The 22,072-nt window shown below is 43.5% G+C and overlaps 1 protein-coding gene across 1 annotated transcript; it reads right to left on the bottom strand.

Annotated features, from left to right (window-relative positions):
- Nucleotides 1-1,131: 1,131 nt before the first annotated feature.
- On the bottom strand, nt 1,132-6,991 carry SLC10A4 (solute carrier family 10 member 4). Its single transcript, XM_083460065.1, has 3 exons — nt 6,250-6,991; nt 4,402-4,612; nt 1,132-2,154 (listed from the first exon to the last, which is right to left on the bottom strand). The coding sequence occupies exons 1-3, from the start codon at nt 6,690-6,692 to the stop codon at nt 1,633-1,635; spliced, it is 1,176 nt and encodes a 391-aa protein (XP_083316191.1). The 5' UTR covers nt 6,693-6,991; the 3' UTR covers nt 1,132-1,632.
- Between the last annotated feature and the right edge of the window lie 15,081 nt (nt 6,992-22,072).

Below are 22,072 nucleotides of genomic sequence, written 5' to 3'. Positions count from 1 at the left end.
CACCGTGTGCTATGAGTTGCTCCTCGAAGTCAAGTCACAACTGTATTAACGGTGTTAAGAAAAAGGAAACAAATTTGCAAGATGTTTCCATCTTGCGAAGCAAGCCCATAGGGAAAATCGTCTTGCGAAGCAACTCAAAAAACCAAAAACCCTTTCGTCTAGTGAGTTTTTTGTCTTGCGAGGCATTCATCTTGCGAGGTACCACTGTACTGGATTGAGCTATATGTATACCAAGTACAGTGGTACCTCAGGCTAAATACTTAATTCATTCCGGAGGTCCGTTCTTAACCTGAAACTGTTCTTAACCTGAAGCACCACTTTAGCTAATGGGGCCTCCTGCTGCCGCTGCGCCGCCGGAGCATGATTTCCGTTCTCATCCTGAAGCAAAGTTCTTAACCCGAGATACTATTTATGGGTTAGCGGAGTCTGTAACCTGAAGCGTATGTAACCTGAAGCATATGTAACCCGAGGTACCACTGTACTGTATATTATTTCTTAATCTCACTGCTAGGCCACATCCCACATGTGATTTATTTTACCTTGGTTACCTCTGAAGTGGTCCCACAAACTTTAATGATATGGTAGTATTTTACAATATACACATAATACGTTCCCATTTAGTCTAATACTAAACATAGTTAATTGAGTAAATCCCACTAAATTCAGTAGAACTTACTTTCTGGTAAATATATTTGGGATTACAACCTTGGTGAACCAATGAAATCCTAGCTTTGATTCCCAAGCAAGTCCACATGACCGACAGAAATAGGAGACCACATAGTGATGTATGCTTTGCATGCAAACGGAACAGAATTCAGTTGCTGGCTTCTCTGGTTAAAGGGCTAAAAAATACCCTTACTTGGCATCTTAGAGAATGGTTACAATAGATCTGCATCACGGGTCCAGCTCCTTTGTTAAAACAGATTGCAGATTTTTGCTCCCAGTTATCTACTCTGAAGAGTTAATAATGCCAAGGAGCATTCGGTTTTTAAAAAGGCCCCCACTCATTCGGAAGAGAGTTTCTCTTGTCTACCGCTTAGTGGGAGGGAGATCTTGTTCCTCTTCTGTCTGTGAAAAGAGTGACAGCTTTGATATCAACTAGATGAAGCAGACAGTGTCTCATAAGTCCTCTTAATGGCTTGGTATCTTCAGAAGAAATTTAATCAGTGGTAAATATACAACATGAGTTCAACCTTTCCACATACACAGAAGCTGAATAATGTAAAACAGACACAAAGCTTTTAAACAGCAGTTGTTGGTGACATTCAGTTACACAAGAACAAATACTATCAGCATTAATCCCCCTGTTCTTCTCTTCCCTCCCTCTCATACTAGTCTTTAAAATTACCTTATAAAACCCCTTCTCTTCAGCATGCAGCCTTCCTGCTTGCTTGCATTTCAGTATACTTTATTGTGATGGCTCATATTGATTCTTTGTGGTAGCTGAGGAGGTGGTCACAGGTGACTTGCTATTCGTGGACAAAATTATTGGCATTTTTACAAACCATATATGCTGAGGGAATCAAGATTACAGCAACTGCTTTGTGCCATCATCTCCCTGCCTCCCGCTTTGACTGAACAGTTTGCTACATTATCCCACAACAGGATTTCCAGTTCAGGTCCTCCCTTCCTCTAGAGGGCAGTCTGCATCGGTTCCATGAGCACTGAGGAATGGCCTTCGGCAGTCACAGTGCCATAGGAAGTATCTGGCATTTCCTCTTCCTTCAGTTTTTTGTAGGAAATGTTCGTATCTTCTTCTTCTTCCCCTACTAGAGGCTCTTGTTTGTAGGAATCCTTGCCATACACCTTATAGGCCAATACAAACAGACCAGCTTCTGCAGCCTGGAAGAGAGCGTAGAGCAAGGGGAACATGTACATGCTCCCAATAAGCTCCGGAGGGAAGGTCAGTTTGAGTATAGCGGTGCAGAGCTGTACGTTTTGGCAGCCGGTCTCCAGTGACACTGTCCTCTTGCAGTGAGGTGGCAAGTGAAATAAGGTTGCTATGCCATAACCACAGCCGTAGCCAGCCAAGGGCATCAGCACAGCTACTACATAGACAGTAGCAGGGATAGTAGCCAGCAGATCAGGTCCCAACATGGTACCGGTTAGAATGAAAAGGATCACCAGGGATACCAGGAGGGACCACAATGAAACCTAGCAAAGAAAGCATTGGATTAGATAGAGTAGGATTTTGGAGGACCACTGCTCTTCATTACATATTACTATATCAGTAAGCATACAGGTTATTTAAAATATATTTCAAGCATCAAGGGAAGCACGGAATCTGTTAAAACAAAAGACACATAAGACTGCTTCATTAGCCAAAGCATAAGAATGTGTATTGGTGCTGTTATATAAATAGAAGGTGTATATTTGGTGATCACAGACAGAACTAGCAGGATTAACAGTAGAACTGCTTGTTCTGTTTCAATTTATTATTTATTCCAATTTATTTATATACTGATTTTTGTTTTGTTTTTTGCCCAAGGCCCCCCGAAGCAATGAATGATACACTAAAACAAAATATACAGTAGAGTTCATTGAAATGCCATAACAATATAAGGCAGCAAGATTGCAACATAGCTAGAGAATTAATGGGCACTCTTAACAAGCTCATATACCACATGCTTTGGGGTGAGAAATACTAAAAAAAAAAACTTACCCCAGTATAGAATAATTAAGGGTTCTCTCACCACCTCCCCATTCTAATTATGCAGAGGTGCACAAGCAATCTATGTAATTAATGCAAAAGCATTTTTAAAACAAAAATGGATGGTCATGGTGGATCAGTTGCAGGAATTGCTGGAGAAAACTGATCATCTGAGCACATCTCAGTCATGGTTCAGGCCTGGTAGCTTTCTGACAGTATATAACACCTGTGCTCCAGGAACTGCACTCCCTGCCTGTATGCTACCAGGCCATGTTCAAGGTTTTGGTACTAGTGTACAAAGGCCTAAACAACTTGGAATCAGAGTGCTTCACTCTCAGTTGGCCAACTAGCTCACTGATATCAGGGAAGTTTTTAATATTTAATGCTGTACTGTTTTTAACACTTGATTGGGAGCCGCCCAGAGTGGCTGGGGAAACTCAGCCAGATGGGCGGGGTATAAATAATAAATTATTATTATTATCATAAGGAGCTGAGTTTTCAGAAGTACCTTGTACCTCAGAAATCAAATATATTTGTACCCAGCTCAGTAACCCCTGCAATATGGAACATTCAGTGAAGGTGAGGCAGATGATGGCATTGTGTGACTCCTATGTGCCATAAGAACATTTTTATTTAAGTAAACATTTCTAGAAAGCCAATTTTATCTAATCACGTTTAATACTCTACTGTTTTTATGATGTATGTTATTCTATATTTTAATCTGTTGTTAAATCACCGAGAGAGCAATGGTTGTATGTGATTCTTAAATAATTAAAAATAAATAAATATTCATGATAAATTGCAAATTACTAGTGTGGCCTTCATCTGCTACCAATTTATTTATTTATTTTTACTGAAGTGGTACCTTTTGCTACTCCAAATCAAATTCCAGTGTATCTTGGGGTGGTAAAATGCCCCCTGAGAAAACCATGTGTGTTATTGGAAAATGCTATGGGGTATTTATTTTACCCCACCCTTTTTATACTGGGCCCCCCCCCAAAAAAAGAAAAAAGAAAAATGCACCACAATGGCAAAAAAACACACATTTTATGTCACAAGCCACTTCTATTTTCCCAGAAAGAAAACTGCAAGCAGCTGAAATTTAGAAATAGGGTTTACTACTATGCATATGGCAATGTCGTAGGAGGACTACTGTGTGTGAATTCCTTCTGTGTAAATTCTGTAACAAAACAAAAAAAATGCTCTCAAGGCCGGATTTCATCTCACAATACTGGACGGGGGATCATTGGTTGCAGTTTACACTGTTGGTCCCTCTAGCGTAGCGTTGCCTTCTTTGACAACTCTGCAAGACCTCAGATACCGGCAGCCCTGCTAGAGTAGTTCTTCACTTAGAAAGCAAACATGGCACTCGGCAAATAATGCAAAGGGGTCCTGTGCCTTCAGGACATATATGCTCTCCCACTGCCTCACTGGAGCAACACTTTAATTTCTTTGTTAAAATTGCATTCTTACATTCATATATACCACTTTAGCTCCAAGGAGCTGAAAGTGGTATATTCCTCCTAAATTTTTTTTATCCCAACATCCTTGTGAGAAAGAGTAGGCTGAGAGGCAGTCACCAAGCGAGCTTTGGGGCTAATTGGGGATTTGAACCCAGGTCTCCATGGCCCTATAGTTCGACACTCTACACCACTGCTCTTGGTTCTAGCTAGATGGAACTGTAGTCAGTGCCTGTATTAAGGCTCCTCCCTGTGTCCCCTGTAAAGGTGGGCATCTGGGGCCTGGCTTACCTTCAGCAGGATGTCTGCCACCCTGGTGAACCTGTATCGGATGAAGACCCCAATGCCGATGGGGAGCAGAGTGCTGCATAAGGTCATGGTGACGGCGCCCAGGGGCAACAGGCGCACTAACGGGGTGTTGATCCAGGCTCGGCTGTAGATCCACAGGCAAAGAGGCATCAAGACCAGAGCAAGCAACGTAGATGACGTGGTCATGATTATACTGCCAGAGACGAGAAAAAACAGAGTTCCCAGAGGGAAAGGTACGTGATGTACTGAAGTTCCTTCCACCGCCCCATTCACTTTCCACGGGCTGCTCAGACGGCACATTTTATTGCAGAAGCCTCTTCCCTTTGGTCTTTCCAACCTCATATTGTCAGTGGGAACCTCCTGCTCGGCTGCTAATTTTATATGGGTGATTTCTGCCTTTTACACTTTGTGTGTGTGTTGCAGAAGCAGAAGCTGGTACTTTTGAAAGAGAAAGGCACCCTTCCCAATGCACTGTTCTCGCCATGGCATGATATGCGGCTGTCTCTCATCTGTCCAGTGCAGGCTTTACTTAAACACATTATCTCTCTTCCCCACAGTCCACACTTTTCTCCCCTCCCTCCCCATCGTTAAAAACTTCCTCCCCACGCACACCCCAAACGCTGTTTTCCAGCACTGCTGCCTGCAGGGCGTGTCTGGCTATCAAGGTTCACAGCGCACACTGGCAGCACAGCTCTCTCTCCTCTTTGTGCCGGCTTGCAAGTGAAACTAGAGGGTCTCGGAAAGCAGGGAGAGAAGCAAGAGCTTAGCGGCTTACAAAAAGATGTACTGTGCAAAAGGAGAAGGCTGCCCACATTGTCTGGCTGTACCCCATAGCCCTGTCTTGCCTCCCCCCCAAAAATTAATTCTTAATTCATAGAAACAGCTGGTGGGGATTAAAGCCTGCAGGGAAAGTTGTTCCCCAAGCCCAAATGCACAGGTCTGTGGGTGATTCCTGGCAGAGCCCCTGCACTTTTCACGGGTGTGTAACAGGCAGACATTCAACAGGTGCATCTTTTATCAGGCTGGAGATGCAGCGACGGGTGAAACTTCCATTAGGAAAGACAGATAACTCCAGTGCAGGCACTCTGCACTTGCTCAGTGGCACTTCCCTCTTTGCCCCACCCTCTGGGAACAGGGCATACATAACAACTCATCTGACGTTTGCTCGGGAGTTTTACATTTCATCTCTCCGCTCCTTTTCCTCGCAGGACCTCCGTGCCTTGAGCAGGTGCTGTGACGGATAAGATATTTTACGGGTGGATTTGGCTTCCATTGGGGGGGGGGGAGAGGAGGGCGCTACACCTGTTGAATGTCTACTCGCCGTCCCAATGTGAATGGCGTTGGAGCTCTGCCAGGAAACAATGCAACTTTAGACAGTGTGTTAAAGGGAAAATAACTGATTTCAGACAGAAGCACCCACAATCTCTCTCCTCCCCTCTTCCTCCTGCAGGAGAAACGCCCTCAGTCTCGCTGTCACCCTTTTCCCTAGGTGGGGCGTTCGCTGCCCCAGAGATGGGTGGGGTATAAATAATAAGATTTCTGTATGTATGTATTTATTTATTTGTATTAGTAGTAGTAGTAGCAGCAGCAGCATTGTTGTTGTTGTTGTTGTTATTATTGTATTTTAATCAACTTGGTTTTATTATTGGTTGTTAGCCGCCCTGAGCCTGGTCTTGGGGAGGGCAGGGTATAAATAATAAATTATTATTATTAGTAGTAGTAGTAGTAGTATTAGCAGTAGTATTGTTACTAGCCCGTTTGGCTCTTCTTGCCCAGCGGACCCCCACCCAGCCTCCAGCTTCGCCCTCCCTTCCCTTCCCCTTCGGGTACCTGAGGTTCATGTCCCCGTTGACCAGGAGCGACATGATGTTGGAGAGGTTTCCCCCGGGGCAGCACCCGCACAGCAGGACGGTGACGGCTGCCACCTCGTCGAGGGCGAAGACCAGCGCCATCAGGAAAGCCACCAAGGGCATGAGCCCGAACTGGCACAGCAGCGCCAGCAGCAAGCCCAGGGGCCGCCTCAGCTGCGCGCCCAGCTGGCTCAGCTCCACCGTGCAGCCCAAGCCCAGCATGGCCACGAAGAGAGCCAGCGCCACGAAGACGCTCAGAGCCTGGTTCAAAGGGGTGTTCCAGAAAGACGCAGAGCCGCTGTCTTCCCGGGGCGCCAAGCCGGCCGTGGGCGCCCACGACGCAGCCGGGCTGGGGACGGGGCTCTCGCTCCCGCTGCCTGAGGGGACCGTGAGGTTCCCGCGCTCTTCCCAGGAGCTGTCCATGGCCCCAGGCGCGCTCTCCAGGCGTGCGTGCGTCTCCCTCGGGCGCTGAGCTTCAAGTGAGGCGAGAAGTGAGGCGCGCCGGAGGAGCCCCCGTCAGTTGGGGACAGACAGACGGGTGGACGAATGAGAGGGGGAAGCAGCTGAGGAGGCTGTCTGTGCGTCTGTCAGTCACTGCAACAGGCGCCCTCCGCCGCTACTTCGGGACCTTGCCTCGCCGGCGGCCGCATCCTTGGGAAGCTCTCGCGCGCCAAACTCACCGCTTTATTGGCTCTTTCCCGCCGGCGGCGGATGGATTTCTGGCATTGCATCACGTGTCAGTGAGTACCTTGCGCTCCTTCTCTACAAAGGACAGGCGCCTTCTTCCCAATCTCGTTCCCAAACTGCGGTTTTTGTTCTATTTCGTTTTCAAAATTAACACACACACACACACACACACACACACACACACACACAGAGAGAGAGAGAGAGAGAGAGAGAAATCCATGGCTGAAACCCTCCAGAGAAATTCCCGCTTGAGAAGAAAACTTAGTGCCACTTCCCTGAAAAACCTTCAAATTCTTTGCACCTCCTGGTTACAAATGCAGGCGATATTTCATCCCTCTCCATAGCTGTCAACGTTTCACTTTTTTAAAGGGAAATTCCCTTATTCCGAACAGGATTCCTCGCAAGAAAAGGGAAAAGTTGATAGCTATGCCCCTCTGCCCTGGAAAGTGAGCAGAGTGAGACTCTTTCTGCCTTTCCTCCCTCAAAATTATTCAGTAATCTTGGCGGAGCAGGACTATCCAAATTTTCTTTGGATGTTTCACTTTTTTTGGCATCTTGGCCGAGCAGGACCATCCAAATTTGCTTGGGATATTTCACCTTTTTTGGGCAAAATTTGACAGCGTTTCCAACTATTAACAGCACAAGTCCTAACCATGACTACTCAAGAAGTCCTGTCAAATTTGTTAGGGCTTACTCGCAGGTGAACATTTAGTATTGCAGCCTAATCGATTCAAAGGTCCTCCCCTCTGTGACAGGGAGAGTGCATGTTCTCCATCCTTCTGCTACAGTATTTTTATACAAGGGGTGGGGGAATCAATAATTCCATCCGACAGTGTCACGACGGCCGTGAGAAATGAGGTTCCGTGGGTGTGCAAGCCCCATTAGTGGCTCTGCCACAGCACTTAGCGTCTGGCAGATTGGGCGCATAAAAACAGGGGCCAATTGTACACACTCGCGCTCTGCCATTTTCTGAGCCTTTCTTAAAATTATCCTTTAAGGTTGAATGCCACCTGAGCACAGGAATAAAATGCATGAATGCCAGTGATGCTACCTACATTATACACACACACACACACACACACACACACACACACATATATGTTGTTGTTGTTTAGTCGTTTAGTCGTGTCCAGCTCTTCGCGACCCCATGGACCAGAGCACGCCAGGCACTCCTGTCTTCCACTGCCTCCCGCAGTTTGGTCAAACTCATGCTGGTAGCTTCGAGAAGACTGTCCAACCATCTCGTCCTCTGTTGTCCCCTTCTCCTTGTGCCCTCCATCTTTCCCAACATCAGGGTCTTTTCCAGGGAGTGTGTATATATATATATATTATTCCAAATCCATGCTCTCCCTGCCCCCATCCATTACAAGAAATAGTGCTATTGTTTCTTTAAAGAAATGCATGGCACTACAGCCTTAAGTGTAAAGCATATTAAGAGCTCACAACACAGACATGGATGAAGGCTTCCTCCTGCACGTGGGCTGGAAAAAGGAGCGGGTGGTAATAGCTTGGTGGTATAATAGCATATGCTTGGCATGCAGACAGCCTTGGAGTCAGACGCTGTTGTCTTCAGCCAAAAGGGTTAGGCAGTAACTCTTGGGAGAGACCCACTGCTGCTTGAGATCCTGGAGATCTGCTGGTGGTTAAAGTAGCCAAGATGGGGCGACATGGGCAATGCCTGACAGCGGGCATAAGGCAATTTCCTATGTTTGCACCAGTCATCGTTCAGCCATCCTTTTGTGCTGTTGCGCACAGACAGTCCCAACTCCTGGCCTGACTGAGTAAAGCCTTCTTCCTGAAAAGCTACTGCAGTTAGTGTAGAGCAGACCATGGGTAGGCAAACTAAGGCCTGGGGGCCGGATCCGGCCCAATCACCTTCTAAATCCGACCCGCGGACAGTCCAGGAATCAGTGTGTTTTTACATGAGTAGAATGTGTGCTTTTATTTAAAATGCATCTCTGGGTTATTTGTGGGGCATAGGAATTCATTCATTATTTCCCCCCCAAAATATAGTCTGTCCCCCCCCCCCGCAAGGTCTGAGGGACAGTGGACCAGCCCCCTGCTGAAAAAGTTTGCTGCCCCCTGGTGTAGACATACTGGGTCTAGATGAATCAATGGGTCTGAGAATATAAGGAATATGACAGCATGCCCAGGAAAGGGAGGGGGTGGCAAATTAAGCACAAAATGATGTGGGCGGATGTTGCTCTTTGTGATACAGGCATGATCCAATAGGTGCCTGTCAAGCAGTGATCTTCCATTATGTCAACGGCAATAAATAATTATAATGTTTGCTGGGCTGCTGGATGAGAAAGAAGAAGATTGCTTTTTCAAGCCAGCAATGCATTGCTGTGAGATTTGCTGGGGAAACTGGATAATATTTCCAAAACCGAATCACTACAGGAAGAAAAGTTGTAAGTGTTCCACACAATATATCTAGCGTGGAAGAAACATTAGCAGACAAAACATATTTCTATTTGGTGATGCACATAGCTATCCTTGTTTTATAGACATCAATTGAACCTGTCTTTTCTAAGCCTCCCTCCTGTTATTTAAACCCACTGTTATTAGCCCTCTCCTCTACTATTTCTTTCTGATAATCTTTTAGATATTGGCCCATCTCCTGCCCTCCTCCCTCCACTTAATCTTTGTTTCTTCCGGCTAAACATGTTCCTTCAGTTTTCCCTGAGGGCAAGATAAGTGTGCAGTCCTTTTTATCAACAAATGTGACTTCTGAAATGTGGGCTGGTGTTAGAGATATTTGCACAGCCATATTCTGCAGAATTAGCTATAGAGGAACTTTTACACTCAATTTTAGCGAGGACAGCTTTGCACTGAGTAAATAAAATTGCTCCTTTCACTCCAGTTTCTAACCTACCTTTTATTATTTGCAGTTGAGTTTTGTAGGGTAAATGTTATGTTGAAGGCAGGCGGAAGCAACTCATCTGTGAGAGCACATTTGCAAGTATAATAAGAGAACATTTGTGAAATTGATACGCCCTAAAGGACAAAAAGACATAGTGATTCAATCATCACTATACCACCCTGAGTATTCCATTCTTAACCAGTGTAGTAAACTATCACAAAAAGGGTTTGCTAATCAAACAGGCAGTGTTGTGCAACAGGCAGCCTGTGAGCCAAATCTGGTCCAAAGCCAGCCACTATTCTGCAATGCTATTTTATTGGCATTTTTAGCTCTGGTTAATCTCTTCAGTTCTGGTAAATCAGCTGTTCTTAGAAAGCAGAACTGGCTGAAACAAATTGGTTGTGCTGCTGTCTGCGCAATCTCTCTCCAAGAACAGTCACTGCAGCACTGGTTCTTTCAGTATAGATTAAACATGGCCCCCACCGAAAGAAGCAAATCGAAATGAAAAGAACAAGGCAGTCTTGCCCTGTTAGATCTAATAAGCCAAGCAGGGTAAGGGTTGAGCCATCAGGGGATAGGGAACATCTCCCTATGTAAAGCACTCTGTACACTGACAGGTAACAATATAACTGAAGCTGATCAGTTGGTAAGACAATGTCCTGGACCACTCTACCCTAGTTGTTGTTGTTTAGTCGTTTAGTTGCGTCCGACTCTTCGTGACCCCATGGACCAGAGCACTCCAGGCACTTCTGTCTTCCACTGCCTCCCGCAGTTTGGTCAAACTCATGCTGGTAGCTTCGAGAACACTGTCCAACCTCTCGTCCTCTGTCGTCCCCTTCTCCTTGTGCCCTCCATCTTTCTCAACATCAGGGTCTTTTCCAGGGAGTCTTCTCTTCTCATGAGGTGGCCAAAGTATTGGAGCCTCAGCTTCACAATCTGTCCTTCCATTGAGCACTCAGGGCTGATTTCCTTCAGAATGGAGAGGTTTGATCTTCTTGCAGTCCATGGGACTCTCAAGAGTTTCCTCCAGCACCATAATTCAACCATAGCTTTAACACTCTACCCTAGACTATGTGATAAAAAGCAATATACGTCAGATTGGAAGTGAGCAATTCTTGTCAGCAAACACAGCGCATTAAGCTTGCAAGGGTTCTCTGGCAACTGACCCTGGGTTGAATTAGCTCTCTAACTATTAAAATAATGGTATGCTGGATGACTTTGAGCAGATATGGTGGTGACAGTTAAGAGGTCTTTACTACTATCACTGCTACCAAGTACTGCATGTTCTAAGCTACATTTGTGTTCTGCAGTAAGCAAACCTTCACATGCAAACTTTCCAAACTCTGCCTTGTGTTGAAATTTGAGGGTCCAACTTGTGAATGAGATCTCATGCCTCTTTCTTTCTTTTTCTCCCTTCCCAAAGAGAATAATTTAAAAGGAGTATGAAAAAGGGGTAAGTGGGAGAGACAGTAAATATGCATAGTCAGGAGGAAAAAAACCACTGGCTCTGAGCAGCCAATTGCAGGAGTTACATATAGCCTAGAAAGTGGGCATAATACTTTTTGAGGGTTTGGAGAGAAAGTGACCAGGGTGTCACTGGCAAGGAGATATGGTACTGTCAGAGGGTTAGACAGCAAACTTTCCTCCGTTTGTGTACTAAGATTTGGTGGATGCTATGTAGTCTATCCGCCTCTAGGGAATGTAAGCTGAGTAGAGCTGAAGGTTTTAAAAGAGACAGGTTGAGGGGAGGCCAGAACTGTGCCACAGAGAGAAGTAGGAAAAGATTCATGAGCCAGCTGGGGTTGTGGTATTCACTAGTAAAAAAATGAGGTTTCTGCAAAGGAAAAGAATTGGGTTCAGAGCACACATATCCCCTCAAGCTGTTGCCCTCATAGCTTCAAGAAGCTTCTTGGGGCATTTGACTCTTTCTCTCCAGCACCAATTTTCGGAGGGCTGCAACGTCTTAAATCCTCCTTCCTTTTTAACAGGGAGGGTGTTAACCATGTCTGGTGTGCAACATCTATATTGGGCCTTAACTAAAAATGGTGGAAAAGGAGATTGCAGAAGTGACAGAAGTTGGGCTCTCAAATTTATTAAAAAAAATAAATTTAAATTTTTGCTTTTTCAACTTAAAGTTTTACAGAGATGTGTTGTTGTTTAGTCGTTTAGTAGTGTCCGACTCTTCGTGACCCCATGGACCAGAGCACGCCAGGCACTTCTGTCTCTCACTGCCTCTCACAGTTTAGTCAAACTCATGCTGGTAGCTTCGAGAACACTATCCAACCATCTTGTCCTCTGCCGTCCCCTTCTCCTTGTGCCCTCCATCTTTCCCAACACCAGGGTCTTTTCCAGGGAGTCTTCTCTTCTCATGAGGTGGCCAAAGTATTGGAGCCTCAGCTTCATGACCTGTCCTTCCAGTGAGCACTCAGGGCTGGTTTCCTTCAGAATGGATGGGTTTGATCTTCTTGCAGTCCAGGGGACTCTCAAGAGTCTCCTCCAGCACCATAGTTCAAAAGCATCATTCTTCGGCAGTCGGCCTTCCTTATGGCCCAGCTCTCACTCAAACATAAATAATAAAAACAAGATCCCAAGGAATCGCCTGGAATTCCATCCTCCCCTTTGTGGGTCCTATTATTAATCATTTCCTCCCACATATTTTACGGGATCTCAAATTTCAGTGGCACACTGTGCAGCGCTAAAATCTGTCCCCCACCTCTCACGCTCCATTCTGCAGCCTTGTTTTGGCACCCCCGGCAGCATGGGACGCAGTGCCAGCAGGCTGGTCATGCCACCTTGAAACTGCCTCCAATTGTGGACAAACATTCAGAAGACATTCATGCGTACAGCTAACCAACAGCAGTGTAGTAGCTTGACACTTAGAGCACAATGCCCAATACTCTCTCCTGCCTCCCTTTTTAAGAGCAGAGAAAGGACCCTATTGTCATTCATCACTCGCAGTCGCTAATGTGCCGTTGGCTCGTCACCCATATGCAGCCACTAAGAATGGCTGTCACGTATTTAAGGGTTTCCTGATATATATATATATTTAAATCCTACTATTAATCAGCAAATGAGAACACAGTGACTCAGGAGGACTCAGTGTTCTAAAAACTGTTCCGTCAGTCCTTCCCATTTACATCCATGGCCATCTGCCCAATACTGCTCTTGGGCACAGGACTTTTGTCAGGCCCACGAAAGGGCAATATATGTCACCTTTTACCTTGTGAAGGATTCACAATGATAAAGGAAAAGTCATTTCCAAACGAGATGTGGTGTAATGCTCCCAGTTATGGAGAGTGGGTAGGACTTGTGTTTAACAGCAAAAAGGCTGTGTGTGTGAAGAGCACAGAGCCTTTCAGCCATCCATGGATGAGGAATAGTCTTATTACCTGCCCTTCACCAGAAGGTCCTCAGGTGGGTTCCAGCAATATAAAATACAGGATTAATATATTTTAAAACAAATTACAGTGGTATCTTGGGTTACAGACGCTTCAGGTTACAGACTCTGCTAACCCAGAAATAGTACCTCTGGTTAAGAACTTTGCTTCAGGATGAAAACAGAAATTGCGCGGCAGCAGCGGGAGGCCGCATTAGCTAAAGTGGTACCTCAGGTTAAGTACAGTTTCAGGTTAAGAACAGACCTCTGGAACGAATTAAGCTCTAACCTGAGGTACCACTGTACAATGGCAACTAGATTGGATCTTATATGTGTATGCAGGGGCCAAACTAGGCTTTATTTCACCTGGGTCAAAGACCCATTTTGGCACGCCCTCACACACATTTGTGTACACACACACACACAGAGGCTGGGAGTCTCAGTGGCACCTCTCTGGAGGCTCCCCCCGGTGCAAAAAAACTCGGCTAGCCCCCCTGTAGCTGCCTGGGTAAGCTGGGAGAAGACCATGCAGAAAATGTGAAGAATATGCTTAACTTATAATATAAACATGGTTCAAGTTATTAGGTATTGTAATGTAACTTGATATTTGCAGAAATATCTGTACTTTAGGATTATAACCTCTCTTTTTGAGAGGGAAATTTTAATACACACACCTCCCCATGCACACAGTATAATAAATGGCTCAAGGACAAAGCATAATATCCTTTCACTTAAGATACTACATGTGTGCTAATTCCTTCTAGCCACTGGGCATGAAATATGCTCTGTACATGCTCCAAGTAACTATTTTTATTACTACCGAGTATGTCCTTGGTGGAAGAAGTCTGGCGCTGGAAAGAGGCTCTGGAGCTGAGCCTTGATGACTCTTGGCTCAAAGGAAAGCCTTGAGCCATCAAAGCCACTGATGAATCAGGAGGTCTGAAGGAGAGACTTATCAAGTCAAGGAAGAGGGGCATGATTTGATGAATAGCCAGGATGCACAGGATGTAGCACCGAAGAACAGCGCGGAGCGTGTCTTTTTAATTAAGGAGATGTGTTTCGTCCAAAGCACATGTTCCTTGCCCATTGTTGTTTTGCCACCCAAAAGTCCTGTTGAGACTGGGGACACTGAAATGCTAGGAACAAAACGTCAAAAACAGAAAGACTGTATAGGGACAAGTCATACTGACGCACAGATCAGTATCGGACCACTTTATCGAGGCAAGCTTCTTTGCCCCCAAGTAACCCTTTCTTGGCCCTTGCCATTTTTCCTTGCTGTGAATTTCTGCAGAATTCTCCTTGATGGATTCTGCTCACCCCTCCATTACTTCTCACTTCCTCTCCTGTAAGGTTCGATATAGCCTTCTCTCAACTTGCCAAAGATCCAGGATATACGTTGGTTCACCTTTAAAATAAACTAGCATTGCTGCTCTCAAAGCATTGCATGTATGATATTACTGGCTGGGCAACATGGAATTTGTGCATAAAGCACTGTTCTAAATGTTATGCTGGCTGCGTGGAGCATGCTTATAAACATGTGGGCGATCATTAATTTGTGTAGAATATTATTAAATATAGATACATACACCCCAATGAAGTTGTAAGAGAAGGAACTAACAGGCACTGCTGCTTTCAAGGGGGCATTTAAGGGACATTTAAATTTAATGCCATTTTAGAGAACAGTCAGTTTCCTGCCTGTTCTAATCTGTCTGGCTACTTTTTACAATTCTACTGGGAAAAGTAAAACTAGCCTGTGTTTAGTCTGCGTGTTCAGGTTAATTACCATCTGTTAAGAACACGCAACAGAGCCCAGTGATAAAAACTGGCAGGCTCTGTTCTCAGAGGTGCATGTTAATATTATTATTAATAAAACCCTAAGAAGACCGTCCTATTTCTTTGCCAAATCCCAAATTTAAAGATGGTATGATTCTTTTAAGCTGATGCCTTGGTGAAAACGTGATTATCACCAACATTGCTGTTAGTCCATGGCAGAACATTCAGCTTCAGGAATCTTGAGACATTTGGTCAAGAGATTATCAGCAGGCTCCTTAGGAGCAGCAAGGGGAAGACAATGGGATATGTAAATGGAGTGGTATCCTTTCACCTAAAAGCAACAGCAGTTTAGGTATAACTAAAGAGGATGTAAAGATAATGTGGTGCTTTTACAGGTTTCGTAGTGTGTTCCTGCCTCATGTGAGATTAATAATGCACCTCTAGGATGGAAATAATTCTGACACTGCTGTTGAAGTAAAAGTAAGTGGCCACATTATTCAGACAAAGTTTAAAACATGGGGAGGGGAGATACAACATGAACACTTGATGCACAAGACAGTGCCCAACATCTGAAAGAATGAAGCAAAGAAGTCTCTGTAACTCAACCAGAAATCTAGAGATTACAAAAGGAAAGCAATAGCTCCCTCTGTTGTGTCCTTTCCCAAAGCACACATACCTAATGTGGAAAGAGACGGAACGAGAGTATACAAGCCAAACATACCGTAAACTGAACATCAGAATCTGTGTGTTCATATGTTCAGAATAGAATTATATGGCTGTAGGCCTGGGAGGGACGAGTAATATTTCATCTGAGTTATTTTTATTTGCTTGCTTATTCCTTGCTGTAAAGCTTGCATTTGGGGATATATATTTATTTGCTTCTATATTAAAGATGACTTCAGAGATTAGTTTTTCCAAAGGAAAATAGTCTGCACCCAGGAAAATTAGGAGTCAATCATACTAATCGATATATTTATGTTGCAAAAATAATTGTACAGTTCAACATTACATTCAACTTTTATTCTCCTCTGCAAAGGTATCTTCGTGTACAAAAATGTTATTGTGAAGCAGGGTTCTATACTAATGTCTGCATGAATTAGATTAAAAGCCAAGAGCTAGTGAGGAGTGTGAGATGCTCTTAAACTCTACTGAAACCCGAGTTTGTGAGAGCAGATGTTACATGAGATTTATTTGCAGATAAGGGTGGCTTCTTTCTCCCCGCCCCCAAAATAAACTCCATTTCTCTAAGAAGGCCTAGGCATTATGGAAAATAGGTGAAAAATCTGGATTCGACTAGGAGCCAGCAAGCAACCTGTGACTGCTGCTATATAAAAATAAAAGGCTAGCTCCAGAGAATGCTGTCCCCTCACCCCCTTTGAATTTATGAAGACAGCTTGATGACCCTTGTTCTAATTCAAATCTGTGTTAAGAATGAACAGGAATGGGAAGTTATGATCAAAACGTTATGGAGCTCTAGAGAAAACCTTTAATCCATCACTGCACTCTTAATTATGATAAAATGTCACTCAGGTGCCATCAAAACCTATAGCCTCATTATTGGCTCAAGATGACACATCGATCCATCTTCTAACAGGAGCCACCATGCCAAATAGTTCTAACAGATTAAAATCCAGGGGTGGGGTGGAGAACCTATGGCTACCCAGATGTTGCTGGACTCTCTCATCAGTTGCTCTAGCAAATGATCAGGGATGAAGGGAGTTGGAATCCAAGATCTGGAGGGATGGATTCGGTCATCAGCTACAATCACTGAGCCTAGTTGGTGTGGGCCACTTAAAGGTAAAGGTAAAGGGACCCCTGACCATTAGGTCTAGTCGTGGCCGACTCTGGGGTTGCGGCGCTCATCTCGCTTTATTGGCTGAGGGAGCCGGCGTACAGCTTCCGGGTCATGTGGCCAGCATGACTAAACCGCTTCTGGTGAACCAGAGCAGCACACGGAAACACTGTTTACCTTCCTGCTGGAGCGGTACCTATTTATCTACTTGCACTTTGATGTGCTTTTGAACTGCTAGGTTGGCAGGAGCAGGGACCGGGCAACGGGAGCTTACCCCGTCGCGGGGATTCGAACCGCCGACCTTCTGATCGGCAAGTCCTAGGCTCTGTGGTTTAACCCACCAAACAGAGAAAGTCCCACAAAAGATTTCCCTTTACATTCTTCTGGGTTTCTTGTCTCCTGTACCAGCGTGGCAAAAACAACTCAATACTCTGTGCATGAAGGTAAAACAGTACTGCACACAAAGGACATTCAGATGAGAGATTTCTGCATAAATGCCAAAGGGAAAGGAAGAGCCTGTCCTCCTTTCCACCTGAAAAGGAAAGCCGCCATATGGCCACTGGATTCAATGTACTACCTGACATGTTGACTCAGTGCATCAGTGCATTGCAGACTGCTCCCTCTTGACCTCACTGCTGAAAGCTATGACTAACCTTTCCCATTCCTTTGTTCCTTTAGAAATACAGCACTCTGTCCTTAATTGCTCCTGTCTTTCTAGTAATAAATTATAACAATAGTCTCAAGGGACGTTAGGCTTGCTGGGATCTGTAATAGTGCTGATGTCACTAAGAGCTTTCCAGTGCATTCAGATGAATTACTATTAACTCCTTTGGTTCTGCACCAAACTGTTGAACTATTACTACAGAACTGGTTACGATGGCAAAACAAAAAGCTGCATTATATCCCCATGATACAATACCTCTAAAATGTTGTGAATCTTGAAGCATACGGTGCAATATTTCACAGCATGTGCTAAAATCAAAGTCAATTATTGGTTTATATAGCAAGCATACCATCTGCTGTTGTGCGCATTTACTTTGTGTTCAGTGAGTCTCACTACCTGGTAAATATGCATGAAATCTTGCCTTAATTGTTCAGCTGCAATTAATATAAGCCCTGAAAAGATATTGTATCAAGGAAAATGTTTAGAAGGGGTCACAGTTGTCTCCACTGGCCTTACCTTGCCCCAGCCCCACTGCCGCAGGCTGCTGGGACATTCATCCAACATTCTGCTTGGCAACTCTACAAATAGGTCACAAGTTGCACGGTTTCAATGTGAACTGACCCATACATCTTTGCTGGGTACAGAAACAACACAACACCTTTAAAAAAGACAGATTAATGTGCGAGTGTAATCTCAACCCCCTCCATCATTCCATTCTTTCATTAACTGCCCAAGGCTACCTTAGACAGTTTCAGGTTTTTATTTTTTTCAAAATCCATGCCACTTGTTTGCATGTCTATGTATCATAGCCAATGTGTCACTGCCAATGGAACACATGGCCACTAATACCATATTAAACAGATGCGTAACTTTTTTCTGTGGCGTTTCGATTCACCATTTCTATAGCACTTTAATGCCCCAAAGTGGCCTATTCTCCAGCTTGCTTGTCATCGCAACCACCTTTTAAGCAACAGCAAACTGAGGCGCAGTGACACAACTACGTCTAGTGCCTTTACATCTAAGCATCAATTTGAGCTCATATTGCCCAAGTCCTTTAGCTTCTAGACAAACTCTGGGTATGTGCAACACTTGTTTTCCATTTCTGCTCTCTAGTCCTCTCATTTTATCAGCCCAAGATGATTTTGGCAGGCTGACGTCCATCGTTTTTCTTATTTTGTTGACTGAAGAACTTGCAAGCATCCCTGGATGCACACAGTTCCACGCAGGCCAGAATTGTAAGGCGTCTTCCCCCAATGAAAACAAATGGGATGTGAAGTTCCCTGTTGTCCTGAGCACACTCAGCCCAAGGAGGACAAATGGCTGGTAGTTTTGTTCTTTATTGACAAAGCATGAGCTTACAGTAGCTCCAAAGGGGCACAGAACACACACATGCTTCTGGTGACGAAGTATTAGGCAAAAATGCTGAGAAAATAAGATAATGGCATTTTTAGAAGGCAGTATGGTCACCTATTGACCAACATCAGAGGAGATTCCCAAGGGATCTGTATTTTGTGAACTGGGAAATGCAGCTGTTGTTGGAAACCTTATCTCAGAGTTAAAGGCAAGGCTATTGTAGAGTGGCTAGGTTTAGCTGCATATACATTTGTGGACAGGTACAGGGGAGGAAAAGGCACTACCAAAGAGATGGCAAAGGGTGGTTAACTTACCCTGGAACTTCTTGTACCTGAAGCACAGCAGATTCATCTTCTGAAGCAGATAAGGGCTACAAGGCCCCATTTCAGGCAATAGCTTACATGGTGCTGTATAACAGAGGCTGTGAAAGGTTCACATTTTAATATATTTTAAACAAATCCCTATAACCCTTAAAACAGTATCATGTGGTACATTACACATCAGGATTTGACAGAGATGGCTACAATTTCTTACCTTCACCACAATAGATTGTGCTATGTATGGAGGGAAGAATTTCGATCTTTTCACCCACTGAAAACCTACAGGTCCACAAAATCATCTTCATACTCGAGACATCTTAACATCTGGTTAGTTTCTTCACTTGGTGAATTATTTCAGACATAGTTCTACAATTCTTTTTTTCTTAAATCCAGTGCTTTCCTATTATTTGTCTTGCTGCCACCAATAAAAAGATTAACGTTTTTGAATAGTATAGTTTTGTTTGTTAACCAATTTGCTACATTTTACCCACAAGTTATCCCAAAAAAACTTGAATCTTTGGGCAACCCCACCACATATGGTAGTATATTCCCAAAGCAGCATGGTTCTTTCTCCAGCACTCAGTGCAGAGTACAGTCGTTAAGCCTTTTTGATAAAGGTTCGTTTCCCGCTATTAAGATTTTAGCCTGGTTGTGAGGTACGGAAGTCAGATAAAATAGAAACAATTGTTGTTGGCTGAAATTGTTCATTCTCACTGAAGGTTCCTTCTCCTGTAAATGTATTGCTTAAAATGAGGCCTACAAAAGGAACACAATATTTATATTCTGGCTGCAAACGTATTATAGGCAGAAAATGGGAATTTTTCGCTGTTGCTTCTTCCATCTTCTGAAACTAAGTACAGTGGTACCTCAGGTTACATACGCTTCAGGTTACATACGCTTCAGGTTACAGACTCTGCTAACCCAGAAATAGTGCTTCAGGTTAAGAACTTTGCTTCAGGATAAGAACAGAAATCGTGCTCTGGCGGTGCAGCGGCAGCAGGAGGCCCCATTAGCTAAAGTGGTGCTTCAGGTTAAGAACAGTTTCAGGTTAAGAACAGACCTCCAGAACGAATTAAGTACTTAACCCGAGGTACCACTGTATTGTGCCAGCAGTGTTACTACTGATTGTACATTTCCCTTCACTCAAGTTTTCCAAATAATGAAGAATCAAAAGGAGCTGCCTTTTCTAAGCAATCCTCTGGGCCAGCTATGTGGAAACACTGAAATGTTTGACTGTTAACAAATCAACTGGATGCTGGTAATTTAACCAGAAAGCCTTTGAGTTCTAATTAACATCACTTAAAATGCACCATTACAAATATTATCAGCATCTGTTTCAGTTGGATACAATCTAATTTTCACAGACACATAGTGGCTATTTCAAACAGACACTTCTAAGAGACATTAACTATTTGAGGAAAAATATTTGAATTGAAACAAGCTCTGTATAGGCAAAGGCAAATGCAGCTGTTTAGGTGAATAAGGGAAGCAGATGTGAATCTGCCTGCTTAATTCTGTCATGCAACCATGTGTGGGCCTTTTTTCTTTACACAGAAAGGAAGATAAACATCGCCAGTAGATGTTGTTCTAAAGCTATGTGTGTTCTCTTGTTAAAAGAACCATTGCCATGTAGAATTGCTTCTCCTACCCACACCTATACAGAAACACACACACACACACACACATATATATACACACATACATACACAAAAGGCAAAGCAGCAACTTTCCCCCCAATTAAATCAGAAACAACATATACAAGTTCTTTGATGTGAATTTGCAATGCTTTTTTTTTTTTATAAAACACAGTAAGGGGAAGACCAAAGTGGCAAGTGGGGAGGGGGATTTTAACCTACCCACTGGAAATCCCTCCTACAAAGCTATTTGGTCCTACCAGCAAAATGAACAAGCGCAACCCTGTATGCCTGTGAATTTTTACTCCTGTTTTGCTGCTTAGCCCTAAATCACAGATGTCCAATATTAAGTACATCTCTAAAGAATGAAGATGACCAGAGTAATTAAATTAACTTCAAATGCTGAATTGTATATACAGATTTTATTTTATTTTTTAAAAAGAGTCAAAGAATGCTGTGGTAAGAATATTTATATTTTTTCCATTTTTTTTAAACTTTTTTATTAACACTTACAAAAACATTCAAACACTGAGAAAAAAATTAAATAACTTTGGAAGCAGAATTCCTTTTTCTGCCTACATACATACAACAATTCTGAGCTGTTGGCACTAAAAATAATCCACATTCATAAAACCCTTACTACTATTATCAAACATAAATTAAGAAAATCATAGGCACTAGTTTATCAAATTCATGTTTCCACACTTCTTCAATATACCCAAACCTCTAAACACATAAAGCCCTAGGATGTCCTGGTAATCAAATAAACTGGTAATGCACAAAATCTCCCCTAGTAAACTGGCAGTTTTCTTTTTTCAGGAATTTGTATTTGCTGGATTTTTATTATGATGTAGCAGCAGGATGTTTCCAGAACTTAATACACCTTCAAAATGATTGAACAGCTGAGTTTGATTTTTAAAAAGTGGTTTATAAAATAAGGCGATGCACCTTGGTTAAAAAGGTAACATCTGAATTTCTGAACAACATAAAATAAACATTTTCCTAATAAAAGCACAAATTTGAATTTCCTCACTTCTGAAGATTGCAACATCTACTTCATTAGAGCCAAGTTTGAAAAATGAAGCCCGATAGTTTTACCTAAAATATTTTGGTACCTCGCTTTCTTTTCTTTTTCTTTTTGCTCAACATCACATGTGTTGGATTAACAGTACAACACTGTTAATCCTGTCTCAGGTTTCCCACAGGTTATGGGCTACTTTGATTTCGGAAGACACACCAGATCAGTAGATTTCGTCCAGGCAGACTTTTAACTGGATGTAAAGATCAGGGGAAGTATTTTTTAATTAAAATGAATTCCACTTCCCAGACTGTGCTTATGAT

The sequence above is a fragment of the Podarcis liolepis genome (genome assembly GCF_965112155.1).
Source record: "Podarcis liolepis genome assembly, chromosome: 9".
In the NCBI taxonomy this organism is placed as follows: Eukaryota; Metazoa; Chordata; class Lepidosauria; order Squamata; family Lacertidae; genus Podarcis; species Podarcis liolepis.
This window is presented reverse-complemented; position numbering and strand designations above follow the sequence as displayed.

Coding starts and splice junctions, on each gene's coding strand:
- SLC10A4 (XM_083460065.1), bottom strand. CDS start 6,692: ATGGACAGCTCCTGGGAAGAGCGCGGGAACCTCACGGTCCCCTCAGGC. Junction 4,613..6,249: donor AACGGGGACATGAACCTCAG/GTACCCGAAGGG, acceptor CGTCTCTGGCAG/TATAATCATGACCACGTCAT. Junction 2,155..4,401: donor TGGCAGACATCCTGCTGAAG/GTAAGCCAGGCC, acceptor TTTCTTTGCTAG/GTTTCATTGTGGTCCCTCCT.